The sequence below is a fragment of the Mugil cephalus genome, chromosome 16 (assembly GCF_022458985.1).
Source record: "Mugil cephalus isolate CIBA_MC_2020 chromosome 16, CIBA_Mcephalus_1.1, whole genome shotgun sequence".
NCBI lineage: Eukaryota > Metazoa > Chordata > Actinopteri > Mugiliformes > Mugilidae > Mugil > Mugil cephalus.
In genome coordinates this window covers 7,666,938-7,687,469 of record NC_061785.1, presented here as the reverse complement: position 1 = coordinate 7,687,469, position 20,532 = coordinate 7,666,938, and the positions used below count along the sequence as shown (strand labels likewise).

General features: G+C 43.7%; 1 protein-coding gene across 1 annotated transcript in view; it reads left to right on the top strand.

Moving 5' to 3' along the window:
* Positions 1–3,548: 3,548 nt before the first annotated feature.
* Positions 3,549–20,532, top strand: part of LOC125022972 (disintegrin and metalloproteinase domain-containing protein 12-like) — an 80,957-nt gene continuing 63,973 nt past the window's right edge. The window contains exons 1-3 of the mRNA XM_047609991.1: positions 3,549–4,440; positions 16,673–16,794; positions 20,120–20,193. Of these exons, the coding sequence (XP_047465947.1) occupies positions 4,335–4,440; positions 16,673–16,794; positions 20,120–20,193 (302 nt within the window). The 5' untranslated portion in view covers positions 3,549–4,334. The remainder of the gene's footprint in view (positions 4,441–16,672; positions 16,795–20,119; positions 20,194–20,532) is intronic.

Here is a 20,532-nt window from a genome sequence, read left to right as displayed (position 1 = left end):
TGCAAAGGAGACACTGCACGCCTGTCTGTCTATTTTGCTTAAGAAGAAGCAGGGTATGAGTTTGGGACAAGTTACATGTGTGCAGCGGACTGAATATATTAACTGGGCCTTGCAGATTCTAGAAATGCTTCTGGGCATTTGAACGATTGTCCTTTGAGAGAACAGACGATCTGTCTTCGGGGGCCGTCCCCCGCCGCCCTTGTGGGTTGCAAATCTGAATGAATGTCGCCACGGATGCGAAACACGTCCGAACACTTTGCTGCGGTTTTAATCAAACATCACGCTGACTGATCGCCCCCCCCCTTTGATGTCCCATCCGAAGCACTAACGCGTGCACTCCATCGGCGCCGTCTTGTTTTTCACTCGATTGCCAAACTGCCTCCCTTTCCGGGGCGCTCCAATCCGACGGATGCGGAGTGACCTCTCCTGCGCAGACGCTTTCACATGCTCTCATGTGATGTGAAGCGGTGCCATGAGACAGAATCGTCCATTATGCGTCACAGTTGCACCCAGGACGGTCTTCAGCTCCTCATTATACATGCAGAAAGGAGCCCGAAGCTGGCTCCGCTGCCATTCAGCGCCACGCTATTAGCTTAGAGATGGAAGAATGTGACCTCCTGTCGTTGGATGCGCTTTGTTAACGGACAGTGCCGCTGAATGGAGCCTTTGTCTCACGTGTTTTTGTTTCATGATGAGGCGGGCCCGGTCACTGCGGATTTTGACATGTGTGTTTTGATCCAAAGTGAATGTGACACTCTGGATATATAAAACGATTTGTGTGCATGTTTGCTTGTGGGACAATGGAGTTCTTTACTTTTAATTGGCATTTTACTTATTGACCTTTCTTAGTCCACCTGTTTTATCCATTTGAGTTTTGACTGGCGTGTAGAAAACAGATGTTTGCGACTATTTTTATAGATTCGTGTTAGCACAGTTGCACACGTGGCTGTATCTGGACAGTGCAGGGCTACGTTAGCGGCAGCATTTTAGTTCATAGATAAAAAAACGTGTGTGAGGGACCCTTACGAAACCATAAATGCTGCACGAAGGAGGACAATCGCTCTGTGTGTTTCTCTGTTTAACCTCCTGAGACCCTGCGTCCTCACATGGGGACAATAAGTTTTAGGTTTGTGGCGGCTTATTCTGCTCCATTTAAACTTTTATTCTCTTAACTAGGTACTAGTTGGTGTGAAAATACGATGACGGGCATTTGAGCGAATACATTCTACATCCGATCATGTAACAAGAGTGGAAAAGGTACAAAATCTCATCTAATTTTACAGTTTAAACTTGTTTATTTATGGATATTAACTTTTGTAGTTTAATATTACACCCAAATTCTACCAATAAGTTATCAAGCACTCGAGTGAGGACGTCATTATTTGCAATTCTGCTTTTGCACATGACATGAAAATTAACATATTTTGTTGCATATTGGTGATTTTATTATAATATTGAGTGAAATAGTCCCCGCGTCCACACACGAGGACATGATTTTTTTTCCAAAAACTACTTTCTGTTCAAAGACGATGCTTAGTTTTAATAGTTCTTAGGTCCTACTAATAGCAAATAGGAGGTTAAAATAGGAGGTTAAAGATCACTCTACTCAGCTGGGCCTATTTACGAAGGCCGTGTTACGCCGCAGCGTGAGACACAGCTGAATTCCTTGTACCTCGGCTGTTTTGTTATTTGCATTTAATTGCATTTTACATCTGAATTTTTTGTTTGTTCCCCCAACTCCTGTCTGTTTTTCCACCAAGCTGGATGCACCGAATAACAGAGCGGACGGCGCAACAGCGTCCATAAAGCAGGACTTTACAACCTGTCCTAGCACAACGATAGCAAAAGAACACCTTTACTGCCTCCTCTGTGGATCTTATCGCTCTCCCCCTGGTTCCTAAAAAGTTCAAACCAACCTGTTCTTTATAGACTAATAATATTTAGAGACATAGAGGTGTCTTGCCCGGGCACTTGGCCGCGCTTTCCAGATCCAGACAAGGCACGACAACAATAGGACGTGCTGCTGCGAATTTCAAGCCGTCATGCTGGGAGAACACTACCTGAAAATGCCACAGTTAATTTGCTTGTAATGGGCTGAATGAATGGAAAAAGGCATACGACAAAATTATACTCAACAACCTTAGAGATAGACTCCCAGTTAGACCTACAGTCTTAGTTGCTATGTTACAACTAAAAAATGTCTAGTGACAAACTGTGGCGATAATGAAACTCTCCTACATCTTCAACTCAGGGACAAAATGAATACTGAGGGTTTTAATGTGAACATCCATGAGATATTGCTCATGCGCGGCCTTTTTAAACAGAGTTTTGTTGATTCACATCTGGAAAACGAGAGGGAAAATTGTCAGAAGATGATCGACAACATTTCAGCAGATCTCAGGGGGAGGAAAACCAACAGACCTCAGCCCTGCCACCTCCTGAATACGTGAAGCAAACGTATTCACTCACATTAATGTTGTAAATGTTGTTGTGTTTGTTCTTCGCTGAATTTAAACCTTTTACTTGTCTTGTTCTATGGATGAAAATGACCTCTGTGTTTCTGGTTTTACATCTGGTATTTATGTGTACACATGTATGTAAATGGTAAAATATGTATGCCGTTAAAGCTGAATAAAGTTGTTTAAAAAGTCTTCCAGGGGCCAAGCTTTGCATGTGGACATCTGCAGGTTTGCACGCTTTGTTTGCATGGGCAACACATTCAGATTTTTTTTTTTTTTTAATGCGACTGTGTTTAGAATCAGAGCACTCCCTTTGTGAAATGTGAGAGGAGAACCCTTACAGTCTGCGTATAGTCACGCAGCGCCGCTCCAGGCTCACCCTGACTGAATAACAACACGTAGCCTATCCGTATTAACATCTGCGAGCGTTATTATGGATACAAATTGGCACTCAACTGCGAGCCTGCTTCAGTGTATTCCTATATTAGCTGTCCGGGTGAAGCTGAGCACGGAATGACGAGAAAAATCCGGAAATTAGACGATTTAACTTCAAAATAAAAGCGTTGACGCGCGACGCCTTCGCTTCCAAGACCTTTTAAAGAGCAAACACATTTGCTTTCTGTAAGGCTGTAGGCATCGGTGCAGACGTCCATGTGCAGTCAACAAAAAAGGTTTCATGTGACAACTACATACAAATAAGTCAACTATGTGTTCAGGACTCGGGCGCGTGAGACACAGAGCAGCAAATATAGTAGCAGTTCTGTTTTTGTTTTTGTTCGGCATAGCTTTTCCCATGAGCCATCAAATGCATTGCAGTGAAAGCTCTTAATCTCAGTAGAAGAAACATGTAAAATTAAAACCAGATGATTCAATTTAATGTGCTTGATTTATAATGTTTCTTTTTTCCCCCTAGAATATTTGTTTTATGTTTCTATAAAAACTCACAGTTTTCGTTTTGCTTTGTTTTTGTTGTTTTTTTAGCTTTTAGAGACGTGTCCAGGACTCTGAAGCGTGCAGCTAAGATTGAGTTAAGACTATCTAACAGACTGTCCCCTCTGGCCGTGTGGCTGGGATCCATCGAGTGCAGGACCACTGCGAACAGAATGCCAGGGCCCTCCACCGTGAACACATCAAACCCACCACCATCCCACTCTTAATGTTCCCGTTGTTGCATTTACAACAATATATACAGTGTATTTATTTTTTCCATATTGATTGATTTACTATTGCTATTATCATCTGTAGCTGCTTGTCCTGGACAGGTCAATTGCAGGAGACAACCATTCACACTCACACACATCACTGCATTATTATTTTATTTCATTTCATGCATACTGTGTCCAAAGATACTTGGCAATAAAGTCGCCCCTGATTGTGAAAGCTCGTACCGGAAGTGGCGTCTTCCCCTGTTTCTAACTTGACGCTTCCTCTCGGCTCGCTCAGGGGGCTGCGCGGCGCCTTTAGGACCTGGCGGAGCGTTCCGTGGAAGCACATGTTCCCCACTCATAAGACAACACTTCTCGGAGGTAATTGCCTTGGAATTGATGCCATTCCAATGGGCGGCTGAGACTACAGCAGCTCTGCGCATCTGTCACTCTTCTCCTCCTCGATTTCTGCCACATTTCTCACTTTTTTCTCCCCCTCCTTCTCTCCCTTCAATTGAATGGGAGTTGGATCAGCTGTCACCGGGATTTCCTAGAGCACCGCTCATATACTTGATCATATTTCAGGAAGTCCTTTTTTTTTTTTTTTTTGGTTGGGAGGCTCCTGCTGCACATCAGCTGTTGCGGGACCGCTCCTGTGATTGTACGATGGTTGGCGACGCGCTGCAGTGACACAGTCGGCCGGTCCCGTCCACGCTTTCAGCCGGGCATCATGAATCCCGAGAGCCGGAGTCTGAAGTTTGTTATTCTGACAGCACTTCAGGCTTTAACTGTCTCGTTGTCCGTGTGTGACAGTGTGCTCTCCGGATCTGCTGGAGGTAAGAGGTGCTTTTAGTCATCCATCCGTGCGTAAAAGGCAGTTTTCTTAATGGGTTTTTATCACTGGATGACACCTGTGTCAGGGAACATGGAGGAAGCTTTCATATTCTATTCTATTCTATTCTATTCTATTCTATTCTATTCTATTCTATTCTATTCTATTCTTTTTTGGCTCTTTTGAGTACATCATGTTTTATGAACGTCTTTGTTGCCACGCCAGACTTTCAGATCTGTAACACATGTTTTCTAATAATACATCTCCAACGCAACTTTACTAATTCAACAGATCTGTGTGAAAGATTTTTTTTAATTTTATTTTTTAGCTGGTATTCCAACCAGCATGCACCTTCAGAGAAGAGAGGAGAAGCTGTATAATTAATGACGCCTCTGAAAACTCTCTTTGGCAATCAGTGGTAGCACTTGAGGCGTTTTGCTGGTTCTTTGAGGCGTGCTCGAGCTTTTTCGGGGCACTTCAAACATATTCCAGTTCCCAGCGTTGCCTCAGCGTCGTACACGTAATAAAAAGCAAAAGAATTGTTGGTTTTGCAGTGGCGGCTAAGGGATGAATGAAGAAGCGCTCAGACGTGTCTGTGTTGCGGTTGTGATTGCAACCCTGGTGCTCATGACACGAGTGAGTCACCGGCATCCTGCTCCCCCCAGGTGAGATCCAACAACTGCAGCGCACTATTTGAAGCCTGAGCCTAAAAGAAAAGACAAGACAGAGAGAGAAAAAAACTTTCACATCCAAACACACTAGCGCTGTGGAATCCTGGGAATTAATTACTAGCAAGGGCAAATGGACTGAAGCACGAGGAAGTTGCTCATTTATTCATCAACAGTTTCATTGCCATCAGACGTTCGCCTTGATGTGCCTGTCCCTGTGGGTTGAGGCTTGTCAGAAAACCGGGTTCGTTTGTGGGTTTTCTGCCAGGGAAGTCTGAGGCTGTGGATACTGGCGGGATGTTTACCTGCTTCAGGGTCATCTGTGGCTGATAAATGCACGGCTTGAATGAGTTAAATACTCACTTCGTCATTGTGTTCCATCTGCAGCCATTCAAGTGTGAGGCTTTGCTTTTTATTTTTTGTCACCGTATTTCAAATTAAACAGGGATGTCCCCTTAGAAGAGAGAATATTTAAACATTTACTTGTAGGTTCACTTCCTGTTAAAGGATGATGAGTGGGAATCAATAGTGCCCCCTTTTTCTGCGCTTTTGTCCACAGACTGTGCTGCAGAGCAAAGATGTGCCGTGCACAGTGTCATGTTTGCGCATGTGTTCAGCGCCGCCGCCGCCCTTTGAGCTTTCCTGACAGTGTCTCCGTCCTAGACGGGGAATCATCTGTGGAATGATTTCCCCCCGTGGTTGACAAACTCGGTGTCAGCCAGTATTTACTAGCCAGCTGCACCGCCTCTCTGCCGCGAGCGGTGCGTGCCGCTTGCGTGCTGCACCCTCAGACAAATGAAAGCTGAGCCTCTGAATATATTTTTGGACTATAGTAAAACATTCCTTCAGCAAACAGTGTCCTCCCCCGGAGAGACATTATCAGCAAGATGCGACCCATCTCAAGTCAGAGGCATTTAGTGTCTTTCCACTATGAATGGATTCATATCTTCCAGATGACTTGTTCAGGATATTTAAGACCCCGGAGAGTGGTAAGAAGGGTTGGCCGGTGTGTGGCTCTGATTCGGGACAGATCGATCAACCAGTTGCTCTTGCGCAGTGGGGATATTTATGTACAAGAGGGAAAGTAGCTGGACTGTGCTGATGTTGCCTGACCCTCCATGTGCTGCTTTACTTTTTTTTTCTGCTTTGAACTTATGTGACCTCCCACCCTACAAAAGTTGAAATGAAACCCGAAGCGGGCTCTGGACTTTCTCACTGGGCTTTCACACCCAGACAGGTCAGAGTTGAGCTTGGCGTGTACCTCCCCCGGCCAACACATATTTGTTGTCAGTATCATATCTGTTTGGGTTTGCACAACATTTGACAGTAAGTAAGGTTCTGCTTTTTGTAACTAGTTTTTATATATCTTTTGTCTTACTGTTACAGTGTTAGACTTTTACATATAGGAGAGTTTTTAATCTCTTTTCTGTGTAAATGTATAGACATCTTACATCAACCAGCAATGATTTGTTTGTTGACGAGGAGAGCAACTGTAGCAATGGAAATGGAGTGGTTATGGATGTAACTAAAGTTCTATGAAGTCACCATCTCTCGTTGTCAGCTAGAACGACACAAAGTGTTGGAAGTTTCTGGTGCTCTAAATAAAAATAAAAATAAAAACGCCCAGAGGAGGCCTTTAAAAGGCAATCAACAGCGAGAACAAACACAGATTAAAACTGGCGTGGCTATTCGTGACTGGGGAGACCTGAAGGAAGAGAACGGTTTGAAGGACTGTAGGCATACATCATTCACACTTGGCGTTGCCAGATGTCAAGGACGAAAGTTCGGCTCTGGAGCTTTAATGCAAATTGCACTCTAAGAAAAAAAAAAAAATGTAATGAAATTATAATTAGGTATGACCGACCTTTGCTTTCAAAACAGCACTGGTTCTCCAAGATACACTTGGGCACAGCTTTTGAACATTCTTGGCAGGTTTCGAGCACCTCGGAGAACTCCGTATCCCCTCATGTAATCTCTCAGACTGACACATTTTGGTCATACCATCTGTTGCAGCACTCCTCATTCTGAGTGTAGGTGAACATACTCCTATCAGCCACAACATTATGACCACAGACAGCAGACATGAATGACATTGACCATTTGGTGACAATTCAGTGTTCTGCTGAGACACTTTTGGACCTGGCATTCATGTGGATGTTACTTAGACACGTACCACCCAGCTTGACCAAAGAAGGCACCCCCACCACCATAGCTACGACTCCATCCCCAGCCAGATGAAGTCTGACATGTAGAACAGCACAAGGTGTTGTCTTGGCCTCCAAATTCACTAGATCCCAAAACTCATCAAGTGCCTATGGGATGATCCACAGAGGCCCCTCAACTCAACCCATAGGACCCAAATGCCCCCACTAATGACACTGATGATCTCTGATGGGTCCCAACTGTTTTGATGGCACAAGGGAGACCTACGCAATACTAGGAATGTGGTCATAATGTTATGCCTGATCGGTTCATTGCGACTCCGGCTGTATTTTCAGGGGTCATTGTCCTTCTGCAGAAGGGATCGGGGGTAGATCGCATGTCTCCCTCATGGTGTTGCACAATGAATAAGAATCCAAACACAAAGAGCCTAAAGCGTTTTCACAGTGTACGGTGACAGCACACTCAAAACCAATTGCATTACACTTTCGTTTGCATAATTTCCCAATATATTGTCTTTTATTAAAAGAGTCAGACAGTTCCTCGCTACACGAGAAGATGAAAAACAAACCCAAATCCATAATAAATATCTTTCACGTCGGGAAAAATGTGGCTGGTGAACAGTTTTGACTAATGGTTCCAGGGTTTTTCTATCCCGCATGCCGGTTCACTGGACACTTGTACACTCGAGCGTAGGTTGCACAAGTTCAGCCGGAAATCCACTGCCAAGGCAATTGTCACTGGGACTTGGAGGTCGTACCAGCATTTCCCTTCTTATAATGCTACTAAATTCCTGTTGCTTTTAGAAACACCAGCGAAAGGCTTTGAGCCTTTTCAAGAGAGCAGGATGCACTTCCAAGATGAACAAACTACACTGTAGGTGTTTAGGGGAACACGCCACAGTCTAAATAGATTCCATATGAGTTTGCAGTCATCTACTGTGATTTGAAACACAGGTTTTATATCTCAGGCCCAGATCATTTTGTCTTCCAGTGTGAAAATCTGCAGCCGCTCACATTCGACTTGACTACTCTGCAGGAGACGAGCGGAGACGCAGTAAGGTTCCTAATGGGTACATGTGTTAACATTAACAAGACAGGTCTCCTCCCACCTGGGTGAATTTCTGGCAAATTGGCCCCACTGAAGTTCCGCACCTGAAAGTTCACTTTCTTTGTCTCTTCTTCTTTTCTTTTCTTTTCTTTTCTTTTTGTTTTTTTACAACGACCAACCAAGTGATGTATTTTTAAGGTGAAGCGCATCAAATAGCTGAGAAGCCTTCAAGTACAACTTTGTCTCAATCCGGGCTCGTTAAAAGTTCGGCTCAAGCTGATGCCTTCGACTTGTTTTCTCTGCCCACAGTGCAAAAACCAAAAAAGATGACGCATGCAGAAAAAGAAAACAAAGTGAAATTCCAATATGAGCGCTCATTACCACAAATTACTAATTCGTGGCACCTCCCAGGTATGTGGGACACATGCAAAAAATAAAAAAAAAGATTTAGATTTAAGAAGAAATATGCATTTATAAAACCTAAATTATATGAATTTCATTTGGTGCATTTAATGCCCTGTTCATTTATTTGTTGTCGTTTTCTGCAAAGGAAGAATAAGCTGATGATTTAAACTTAATTTAAATGACCAGAATTTGTATTAATTACAATCATCACAACTAACTATGAAAATTAAGCCAGTGTGTCGGAGCTGTCGGAGCATCAAACCCTCATGTCAGGCTTGGTTGATGTAATGCTCGACTTTTTTCATGGGCTTTGAACGTGTGCCAGACATGTGTTTCCCATGACGGAGAGAACTTCCAGGGAGCTGCACAGAAAAAAAAAAAAAATCCATCATAGGAACCATATTAATGAGCTTTCGCACACAGCTCTGCTTTTTACTGACCTTTGTTGCTAAGGCCCACAGGGTCCATGCTAGGCAGTGAGCACCATCCGTGCAGCGTAGGAGAGGGGGTGGCTGGGGAGGGCGTAACGGTGGTCACCCGGTCGGGGGCATAACGGCGCAGGATCTTCCGACGACGTGTGTTAACCTCCTGCTGAGCCAAGGGGAATTTGTGCTGCAGGACCATCTATTTCCCATTGAGTAATTATGTGCTGACATCAGGCTGGTGTGACAGTAAATGAGTTCAGTGTAGGAAAGAGCACACAAAAGAGCCATTTACCAGTAGAGGGAGCCTGGTGTTAAACGGTTTGATTACGACCTTAAATTTTTTTTTATTATATAAAAAAAAAAAGACGTGCCAGTAAATACAACCATTAACAACCCTCAGCTTTTGACACACGGCTACCTTATTAGATTTAATTTAAGGAGGCCCCGTTTCCAGTACGCGCAGATTCCTATTACCATGATGTCACCTGCAGGTTTCTGTGTTTCCTAATGCATCCCTCAGGGTGTTGACATAATGTCCCCCAGCTGGGTCAGATGTTTACCGTGGAGTCAAGCCAAGATTACCAGGCACTTTTCACCTCTGCACCTCCTTATGAGTCCTGCACCGTGGATCCGGTGACAAATTACAGGTAATACGGTGGGAATCAGTCAGTGGGGTGATCGATATGCCATTAGGACCTGCTTTTGAAATATGCTGCCTTTTGCTGTTTCATGTCACTTGAGGCCACGAGTAATAATTATTTTCATTGTCGATCAATCTGAGGATTACTTACTGGGGTGTTATTTCTCGTATTGATTATGCCGAGTTCCAGGAGCCCGAGGAGGAGCGCGTCTCTGCCTGATCGGTAGCTCCTGGGTTATTCTTTTTACACTGACAAAGGCAGAAAGAAAACTGTGCTCATGTTTGAAACACAATTAGCAAAGTGGGGCATATATTATTATTTCCTATAGCTTTAAATCTGTATACCTGCACTGATCAGGCATAACATTATGACCACCTTCCTGATATTGTGTCTAAAACAGTTGTGACTCATCAGTGAATAGACATGAACCCTCTTCGTGTCCGTTGGTGTCTGGTAACAAGATGTTCTTGTGCTGTTCTTTATGTTAGGCTCCATCCTGCTGGAGATGGACTCATTGCTATGGGGTGGGGGTCTAATCTGGTCTGGTTTAGGTGGGTGGTACATGTCTATGTAACATCCATACCATGTCCAAAAGTCTCCCTGCAGAACACTGAATTGTCACAAGACGGTCAATGTCATTTACATCTCCTGTCAGTGGTCATAGTGTTATGGCTGATCGGTGTACTTGGGTACGTTTGGACACCACGCCGTTAAAGGCAACTTGATGACGTCATCATAAGCCCTTGGAACATCGTGCTGGCAGAATTTTCTGTTAGATTTCACACAATTTGGATAAATAATAAGTTCAACAACAAAAACCATCCGCCATAGAGCCGTCAGTGACACACTTATGATTGATCACAGGTCTAGAGAAGATTATTGAGCAGAAGAGAGATAAGGAAAGGCAGCAGACTTCATTGCTTTTGTCTTCAAGGTCATACATGAAAGAGGATCCGCATGATGGGTCTTCCTCCCTATGTGTCATTCATCATTCTATTCCCAATCACCATTCTCTTTGAATTAGCTTAATTTGCCCCCTCTGATTGGGGATAAATTGAGATCGTGATATGCCTGCCAATCGCTCGTTAATAAATGAACAATAGCCGTAAACATTAACCAAGTCCCTCTGTCCCCCTGTGGGGTAATGTCACAGCCAACTTATGACTTCAAAACTTTTCTTGATGGTGCCTCCCGCTCTGGTCAGTGCTCTGATTAGAGGCATTAAAAGGCACATGCTCTCAATGTGGATAAAGTCATCGTTTTATTAGATTTGCTTTATTAAAAACACTCGTCCATATGGAACCGAGGAGATAGTTTCTATTTTGTGCGCCTTTTTTGTTACATTGTGTCATAGTTCCGCCCGAAGTATAGGCCAACAAACTCATCACTCTCCTCTAATTAAATCCGCATGCTCTAAGTTCATGTCCGTTTTGATCTAAAGCTTTGACTGGTAGCCTAAGTAACCGAGGTGGAAGACGTTTTTAGATCCTTTAAGTACCAATACAGCTGCATTTAGCTGCGTAAATCCACTCGGAGGCCTGCAATTTTAAATTACCGTGCAAATTGCATAATTCTGTCCCATTGCATCAACCAGTAAGTCACGTTTTTGTGCAGTAGCTGTTTAAGGAGGAGTTCATTTTTAACCATCTACATGCTGTAAGGTACTTTATCCTGGCCCTTCCCAAACTAGATGCAAAATGATGAAATAAATGAAGAGCTGCCAAAGGGAAGCGAAATGCCATTAAATGCTATCCATATAATTGAAATACTGAAATGAGGCAACTGGATTTGTTTGAGGTTTGAGGAAGTTTCACCAGTCGCCCAAGTGGCTTTTTCAGTTCTAAGTGATGGGTGAGGAATTTAGATTGTATATATTGTATATACAGTGTATACACAGTAGAATCTTCACAGAGCTAACAAACGGACAGCTTTAGTTTTTAGCTTCAGCTTGTGAAGTTGTACCAGGCTTGATAAAGTTCAATGGTCCAAATATAGAAAACCTAAAAACTAAAACTGATATTTCAGTTGGCCTGTCCATTGTGTTAGGAGGACAAACAAGTTTGAATCTTTTAAATTGGTTACTGTTACGTGGTATAGTAGTTAGCACCGATTTGTCTCACAAGAATAATGATCCGAGTCGAACCATCTGGACAACCTTGGACAGAGTTTGCATGCTCTCCCTGTTCCTGTGTGGGTTCTCCTTGTCCAAAGACATAGGTTAATTAAGGATCCTAAATTGGCCGTAGGTGTGTCTCTCTGTGTTTGTCCGTGGTGTATCCCGCCTCCTTCCCAGTGACAGCTGGGATATGCTCCAACACGCCCACGACCCTCTTGGGGACACGAGGTCACGGTCATTTCTTGTGCAGTCACATGTTTCTTTGCTCAGTACAACACAATCTCATGTCAGCTAAAATTGATTCAATATGTGTCTCTGTCATGACACTGAGTATGGGTTGCAAGGGTTGTCTCTAGTTTAACTCTGGACTTTCACCCTGGACACTGTGATTGCGTGTATGTATTTATAGGTTTTATTTTTAGTTGCCATTCCGCTTCGTTTTTTTTTGTGACCCGTGTTTCTTCAGTTGCTGCTGGGTTAGTCAACAGAAAGTCTGTAGGGTTTAGGGAAAGATCATAGTTTGGGTTAACACATCTTCCACAGGCATGCTCTGTGTCATAACGGGGAAAATGTGTGTCCAAGGACGTGAATCACTCACTAGATTTTTTTCCTCTGACTATTTCACAAACTCTCTTGACATCGGGCTGGTTGGTTAATTAGAGAAAAAAAAAATACATAAAAATGCAATATAGAGAAGACCCAATACTGTGGGAACTAACTTTTAGAAGTAACTAACAGAAAGTCATAAACGTTTGAACATGACAAGAGACTCCAGCTACAAAAATAGTGGAATGAACCTATGATATCCTTTACAATGTCGTAAAGCAGAATACTTGAATGCAAAGCACTGCAGCCACTGTTCCTAGTTACTATCCATCCCCGGTTAACAGTATCCACTTGTCTAAATCAATGCTCGAGGCATGTGTTTTTGTACTGTTCAAAGGATTTTACTTGTCAAAGAGTCTCCTTCACACTGCCCAAGGCGTTGTTTTTCATTTTTAATTCAACATTTTCAAGATCGCAGAGGATTGCCGGTAAAGTGACTTTGGAGGGCGTCCTTGCGTGTCAGTCATCAGGCTAAGAGTGACTGTCACTTGGAGTGCTCTTCACTGAAGCGTGCATCTGACGTCTGTATCTTGTCTGAGTGATCGAACGTGTACGTGATCGAGTGTGCACGTGAAAACAACAGCAAGCCGTTTGTGTTGGGGAACGAAAAGCAAAGATTGTGTTACTATATGGTCACCCGTTGATGGGGAGAATCATGGTTGGTTTACGACAGATAAGGCTAAAAAAGGTTAATTAAAGCTAGGCACATGTGATTTGTTTTGGTGGAACAGAATGAGCTTAGAAAGGGGAAAGACTGTATTTGGGTAAGGGCAGAGAGAGAAAAGACATCTTGGGGTCTGCTAGTTTACCCAGCTAAAAAAATAGAGATAAGGTTTAAAACAGAATTAAAAGGAATCTTTTTTTTAACTACATATCACCCAAATAAGTACTTTCTGTGAGTGTGTCTGTGTGCTACAAAATCCAACCCTGTGAGTTGCAACTCCCAAGGGGCTCCAAGATTATCAACAGAGCAGATTAGGAAAGCAAACACAATTCTGTTTAACTTTGAGCGTTGCATACAGTTAGCGAGGCTCAGGGGATGAGAATGTAGGTCGGTGTGCTTGTTAGGCAGTCCAATGAAATATATTATTTGTTAAGTTCATTATACCTGTGATAGACTATCGAGTTGTGCAGGATGTGGCCAGGGTATACCCCGCAAATGTCAAATGGGCGATTGGAATTGATCAACTCATTGATCTGGAGCTAATAGCAACTTCTTTTGAACTCATTCCAAACCAGAAAAGTGAAAATACATGTGAGAAGAGTAGATGCTGTTGATGCTCTAACCCCAACCTCAACCCTAAGTCTAACCCTAACCCTTTCTATGCCTGTGTCTATATATGTCTGTCTAACCTTAACCCTAAGTACGGAGCTAAGTCATACTCACGTAGTCCGATGTGAGGTTTCCACTGATCCTGCAAGATATCCAAAAATCTATCGGATGGATTTGCAGCCGTGGCTTCAGTCGTTTCCAGACGAAGTCTCCTACAGAATCTACAGATCCCCTAATCTTTCTTTCAGCACTACTGCGACATGGAAGAAGTATAAGAGGCAAGAAGAAAGTTTTGAGAAAAGCTACCCAAAAATGCTTTACTTCTTCTGAACCAAACATACCCTGACAATTTTGTCTAAAAAAAAAGAAAAAAAAGAAACCCTCTTGGTTGGATTTTGCCCACTTCAGAAGCTTTTTTGACCTACAAATCACTTAATCCAGGGTCAAGCGAAGTCATAAAATGTAATTTTCTTAACAATGGTGCTAAAGAAAGGCAGAATTATTGCTTTATTCGGTCACGGGTCTGTATCACGTTTCCATCGCTCACAAGCAAATACACAAAATTACATTTTCACACACACACATAGACATTCAGTCCTCCCACCTAGCCTTTATTGAGGCAATATAAATGGCACAAGCTCTCCTTGTGTACATGGGAACGTAAAGGGAGGTGATCATGACCAGAACACTGCTTTATTAAGACCTCTGTTTACACTCTCTTTTATTGGACGTATAAATAAGACTTGGTGCCACTTTTTACCGCTCCCTCAATGCTTCTGGTGGTTCTTATGACATTCCAGCTAACAAAAGCCACTTAGACGCTGCCTCGCACCACGGCACTGCCACGTTCCAACTTTACCAAATGTTCCTCCCAGAGCATGTGGAAAAGGAATGAGCCTGCAGACTATTTCCACTAATATAAGGCAATTTATAAGCAGGAATCAAACCTCATAGTGGACCACATTAACAAAATGGTTGTTCAGTCGCCGACTTTGAAGTCAAGGAACCAAACGCTGTATGGTTTGATGTGGAGCACGCCACACAAAAGGGGCGAAGGCCGTTCCATTCGTGTGTGTGTGTTTTTACCTCATAAACCACAACGTGAACTCGACCTTTCTCTGTCAAAACCCTCCCTCTGTTTTCCCCTCATCTTTGTGTTGTGCTTATCTTATAAGTGCGCTTTTCTCCGAGGTTATCTTGCGTTCCCTTACTCAGCATGCCCACCTCCCCCAGACGGTGTGGTTTTCTGGGACTAATGAGGGTAGAAATCTTCTCCCCGTCGTTGTGTGTGTTTCAATGCCCTCCCGTCCTTGTCAGAGAACCTGCTTCTCATCATCAGGCTGGAAATGCATGACGACTGCTGAGCTGGTCACCTCTGACTCTCCACTATCAGCTGGAATAGCTCTGTGATCAACCCCAGAGTGGTAGTTTCCTTGGAGGATAACCAGAACAAAGCTCAGCTGGAGAGCGTTGTGCCTGACTGGGGTTATTAATGCTGGAGAATAAGCAGACTCAGCAATTTAAGCGGGTGAGTCACGTATAAAGAGATGGAGGCGATGTGAACCACCCGAAAGGAAGAACTTCGAAGCTGCTGGTGATGATAATCAGCGATGAGTATAGTCCCTAGAGTGTGTTTTATGTTTATCCGGGTGTAAACGCAAATCAAAAAAATAAGAAAAAGTTTCAAGTTCTAAACGCGCCATAAATTAAGCGTAGACCACACGCACGGCTTCTCGCAAGTTCACTGGCATCACCCTCAAACTAAATCTGTTTCCCTGCTGTTTGGAAACGCTCGATGGAGCATCGGCAGGGGGAAAAAAAAAAACGCAGAAAAAACAAGCAAACGTTTGATTTAGGATGTTTGCGCTGGAACAAATGGCGCTAACAACCCCTGCTGCTTTAGTAAGCTGCAAAATAACTTCCCCACTGCGAGGAGCTGATTACTCCGTGAACCCTGTTAGCAACGTCCTCCAGCGACTCTTTGTTCGCTCATCACGCTCCATTTAGGGAGTTTGTCTCAGTTAAAGGTAGCAGGTTTTGCTCGCTGTCCGTTTTTTTTTTTTTTTTCCCGGCGGGCACACTCTCGGTTTTGGATTCGGGGACGGATACGTTTCTCAAATGACTGGCAGCGTGGCAGAGCAGTAGCCATTCAGAGGCTCAGTTAACACCCTGTCAGAACAGAGAGGGAAGAGATAAAAGCGCGCTGGGAACAATGCCCCAAAGCTACGTCTAATCCTCACACTGCATCCTGGACACTAGCCTTGTGTTAGGAGTTATCACAGTGGCAGCAGCAGCAAACCCAAGCTCCTCTTTGCTCAAAACTCTCCACTCCTCAAGAACTGTGGAGATTGTCAGGGGGGTGGTTAGAGTTTGCCACAGGCTAACGGTTCTCAGTATTTTGATGTCTGAGGGTTGTATTTACTGTGTTGTGCTCATGTTTTTATGGCGGGCCCCATTCCGCTGATAGCCCTATAAAAAAGGATATGAACATATGCTCGGGAGCAGCTACGATGTAATGCAAACGTTTTTTGTTTTTTTTGTTTTTTTTTTGTCGGCGGAGATAATTGTTAGTTGCGACAAGGAAATACATTCACAGGGCATATTTTGTGCGACGTTACAGAAAAAAGCCATCGCATGCTGACACTTTAGATTACGCGGCAGCACTTGTCAGGTTGTGTTTAAATGTTGCTGGTGTGCACCCGGCACGGGATTCAATAGCAGGGAGGGATTCATTATCAGAAATGTTCAAACAGTACATTTTTTATTGTTTTTGTTCACAGTGGATGGATGGACATCGTCTGGGTTTTCAGATTCCGTTAGACTTAAAAGAGAAGAGCACTTTGAAGTCGGCCTTGTGTCCTCACATGGTATTTATATTTCCTTTTTTTGCAGGGAATCTTTTGAGCACGGTGGTTCAACGCAGACCAACGGCGAAGCAGAAGCACTATGGGACCACAGTACCTCTGCAGCTTGTTGGACAAGATTGGAGACCAATCAGTGAGCTGAAATACCAGGTGGAGACTTTATTTCATTTTGACATTAATTTCTTTGTTCTGACTGATCCGTGTGTCTCGTCGTATTACTGTCACTGCATCACCTTTGGTGATGTGACGTCAAAGTGTTAGCAGGGTGCAATCATAGGATTAAGACTTCAAAGCCTATAGATAGTCTCTGCTCTCCAGTGAATGAAAACCCTCTTATTATGGACCGTCTTCTTGCACCAAAATCTTGTCATACAACATGACAACCTCCCACCTGTTAGCTGACTGTTGATCAATAGTGGAGGTTCCAGGCTGTAGTTGCCTATTATGACCACTGACAGGAAAAATAAATAACACCCACCATCTTGTGACAATGTAATGTTCTGCTGGGAGACTGTTGGACCACCTGGCGTTCATGTGGATGTTACTTAGACACGTACCACCCACCTAGATCAAACCAGACCAGCAGCAATGTGAGACACACACACACAAAAAATGACTTGGAAACAAAGAAGAAACCAAAGAAGAAATCAAAGAAACATGAAAAACAGCACAAGGTGTTGACCCCCTCTCAACCCATAGGACCCAAAGGCCCCCGCTAACAACTTTCTGTTGCCAGACACGACAGGACAGCCTCAGAAGATCTCAATTATCTGATTAGTCACAACTTTTTTGGAGGCACATGGGAGACCTACACAATATAAGGCAGGTGGTCCTAATGTTATGCCTGATCAGTGTATTTCACACTGTCCCAGACTGACGGACAGGCAAACTTGGCAACTACCTAGGGCCCCCAGAGACCACCTGATATTGGTCCATATCAGTGACAATGATGGAACCCCTATAGACACTAATGGGGCTCCCCTCTAGTGGCTGCTTGCTAGTAGCTAGAGGAAGCCTCCCGGGGACTGCCGACATTCGGTCGGTAATCAATGACACAACATGAAATCCCCTAAGACTGCAACAATGACGCGCTGAGAGTCTCCCTAATGGGGCCCCCAAGGTGCCACTTGCCTGGGGCCCCCAGAGTGTCTTGAAACAGCCCTGTTACTAGTGTATGCACAGAGCCATCTTTTCTTGTCAGCGCTCTGTATTTGAAAACCAAATACCGTCAGTGGCGATGACGCCCTATCCGGGTTCATCCAACGCCCCCAGGCCGCTGCACGCAGCGTGGTCAATTTGTTGGTAGGAACCAAAGTTGTTTATTGTAATAAATGTTTAGAAAACTCTGTGTTTGCGTCATATGTCTCACGTCATGTTAATCAGTTGTGCAATCACTCACATTGGTCTTTTGCATTGCCTCAACATTGATGTACTTCAAGTTGAACTTCAGTGATACTGCAAAGGTCGCTGCAGATGTCCTCCTGTGTGTACACTATTCAACTCCACCATTGGGAAGGTTGTAAGAAAAGCAAACTCTGTAATTTAATTTTGAATTTTATTTTGTCTTGGGCAACTACGATAGCAGTAAAACACAGAATTTATATTTGAATCTGGATTAAATGCAAAGTTTCAAACTTTTATTTTCCATCTTGAATTTACATCCAACAACTAAACCACATCTAATCTCCAGCATCAGCTGTGAAAATGCAAGATTGTTGATTCGGAGCTTTAAACTCATTAATCCATTGACTTTTTTTCCCCCAGCTGTGCTCATATCCCCTATTCATTATTGTAACATTGCTGAAGTATGTCATGAATTTTTTCAAATCTGTCGGCAGAAAGTTTCACATTAGTCTCGCCGCTCACGTATCAGGAGTTTGTCAGACCTCGTGCAGCCATGCAGGAATGGCAGTCATTGTTTCTTCGCTCCAGGTTCACATTTCAAGAGCAGGCAGCTGCACAATATCATCATCTCAGAAAGGAAGGAAACACTGGAACGTTAATGAAATGTAATTCATTAATGGGATCCTTGGCTCTCTTCTGTGTTATAATCCCAGACTTTATGAAAACAAAACACAGGGCTGCCAGGCAGACATAAAAACACAGCTTGAGTTTCCTGGTTGCGTTATTGATGTACTTCATTTCTGAATTAATTAGTTCTGGCTTAACCAAACAGACAAGGTGCCACGAGGTTCCGTTCTGCTCAAAAACAAAAACAGACCTGGGATCAGTGATTTAAGGAACACCCGCTTGAAGCTGAAAATAAATATTAATTTAAGTCCAAATATGCGGCGCATACGTCCTGAGTTAAAAACGGTTATAAACATGATGCCTTGTGAGTCAAATCACGCCTATGGAAATCTGTCTGGGCTGAAAGTTGGTTCCCACATAGCGGGCAATGATACTGCCTAAAACCTAAAGTGTCCTGCTGCCATATCCTCTTATGATCCTCACTTCTTCACAGGGGGGCGATGGATGACTTAACCCAGAGCGGTGCTTTTCGCTGCAGCTGACCCAGACTGAACTGGATGTGTTGAAAGTGTTTGTGTGTGTGTTTGTGGTTGCCCAGGGATTCGGAGAAAGTGAGACAGAGGAGGAGGATTTTGTGTGTGTGTGTGTTTCTTCGCCCGTGTGTTTGCATATGTGCAGATGCGTGATGCTTGACAGCATGCTTGACTGCAGTGTCACTTCATCTCACAGGCGGAGACGCGTGGCCTCTCTCAGTCAGTTGCATCGTGGCTGCGACCCAGGGGTGCGAACACTCGTGGCTTCCTGCAGGATCAATGTCAAACGGAATAGAAACATAAAGCTAATCCTCTCAGCTCTTGTTCTAACATAAAAAGTAGCTTCATGAGGTTTTTTTTTTTTCTTTCCCCCTGGCTGCTCTCATCATTTGAAAGCTGGGTGGGTCTGTCTCATCAGGACCGGAGCAAAGGTTTTTGAGAGCTTATTGCCACACGCAGCAAATTAAATTGACTTATTTAGTTAACCAATGTACCAATCAGCACCAATCTTGACTTCAGGTGGGGGAGGGCGATACTGGGAATCTTAGTATCGATCCGACACCAAGTTAATACCGGGCTAGTATCGCCGATACCGATTCTTTATTACTTGAGATGTCATGGTCATTGAATAACTTCATAACTTTGCCTTTAGTTTGTTGATTATGATAAAACACAGGACAACTATTTAGACAAATAAACCTGTTTCCATTAACTAATTGCAATATAAAACAATTGAACAAATGAATTAACTAACAATTGTTCAAGAAAAAAACGCCCTTAGTTCTAAATAAGAAAAAGGAACTAACTAACTTAATTTTGCCAGCTGTGTGATGGCCAAATTTGAGTATCAAACTCTGTCCATATCCCACCTTTTGCTACAGGTGGTGATGGAGAAGCTCCTCCTGGAAAAGTTTCGCTCGCCTCCGGAGGAATCTTTCTCATCTCCACTTTTCTTCTGTTGTCTCCTCCAGAGTCAGCCCGCATCTCTGAAGCTCCTGATTGAAGCGGAAGGCGAGCAGCTGCTCCTGTCCCTGGAGAAAAACGAGTAAGTGACCCTCTCTCTGCTTATACCTGAGCTCTTTCTCGAGAACAAATAGGTGACATACGCAGTGCACAGGGGGGCCGGAGCTGGGGACAGGAGGAATGTTTTCTCTCTTCGGACCGTCAGTGTGGACATGGCCGGGCATCTCGGCTCTTTGTCTCTCTACGCGCCGACACGAGGGGCTTGAAAGACGGACCCTCCTGAATACATCAGCCTGACGTTGATGAAAACCGACATCTTCCTCCTTCTCTCTCCCCCCATCTTTTCATTTGATCTATTGGCATAACACGGGGGAGATGAAGGATTTGTTTGAACTGAGCAGACACTCAGCACTCGGTGTAT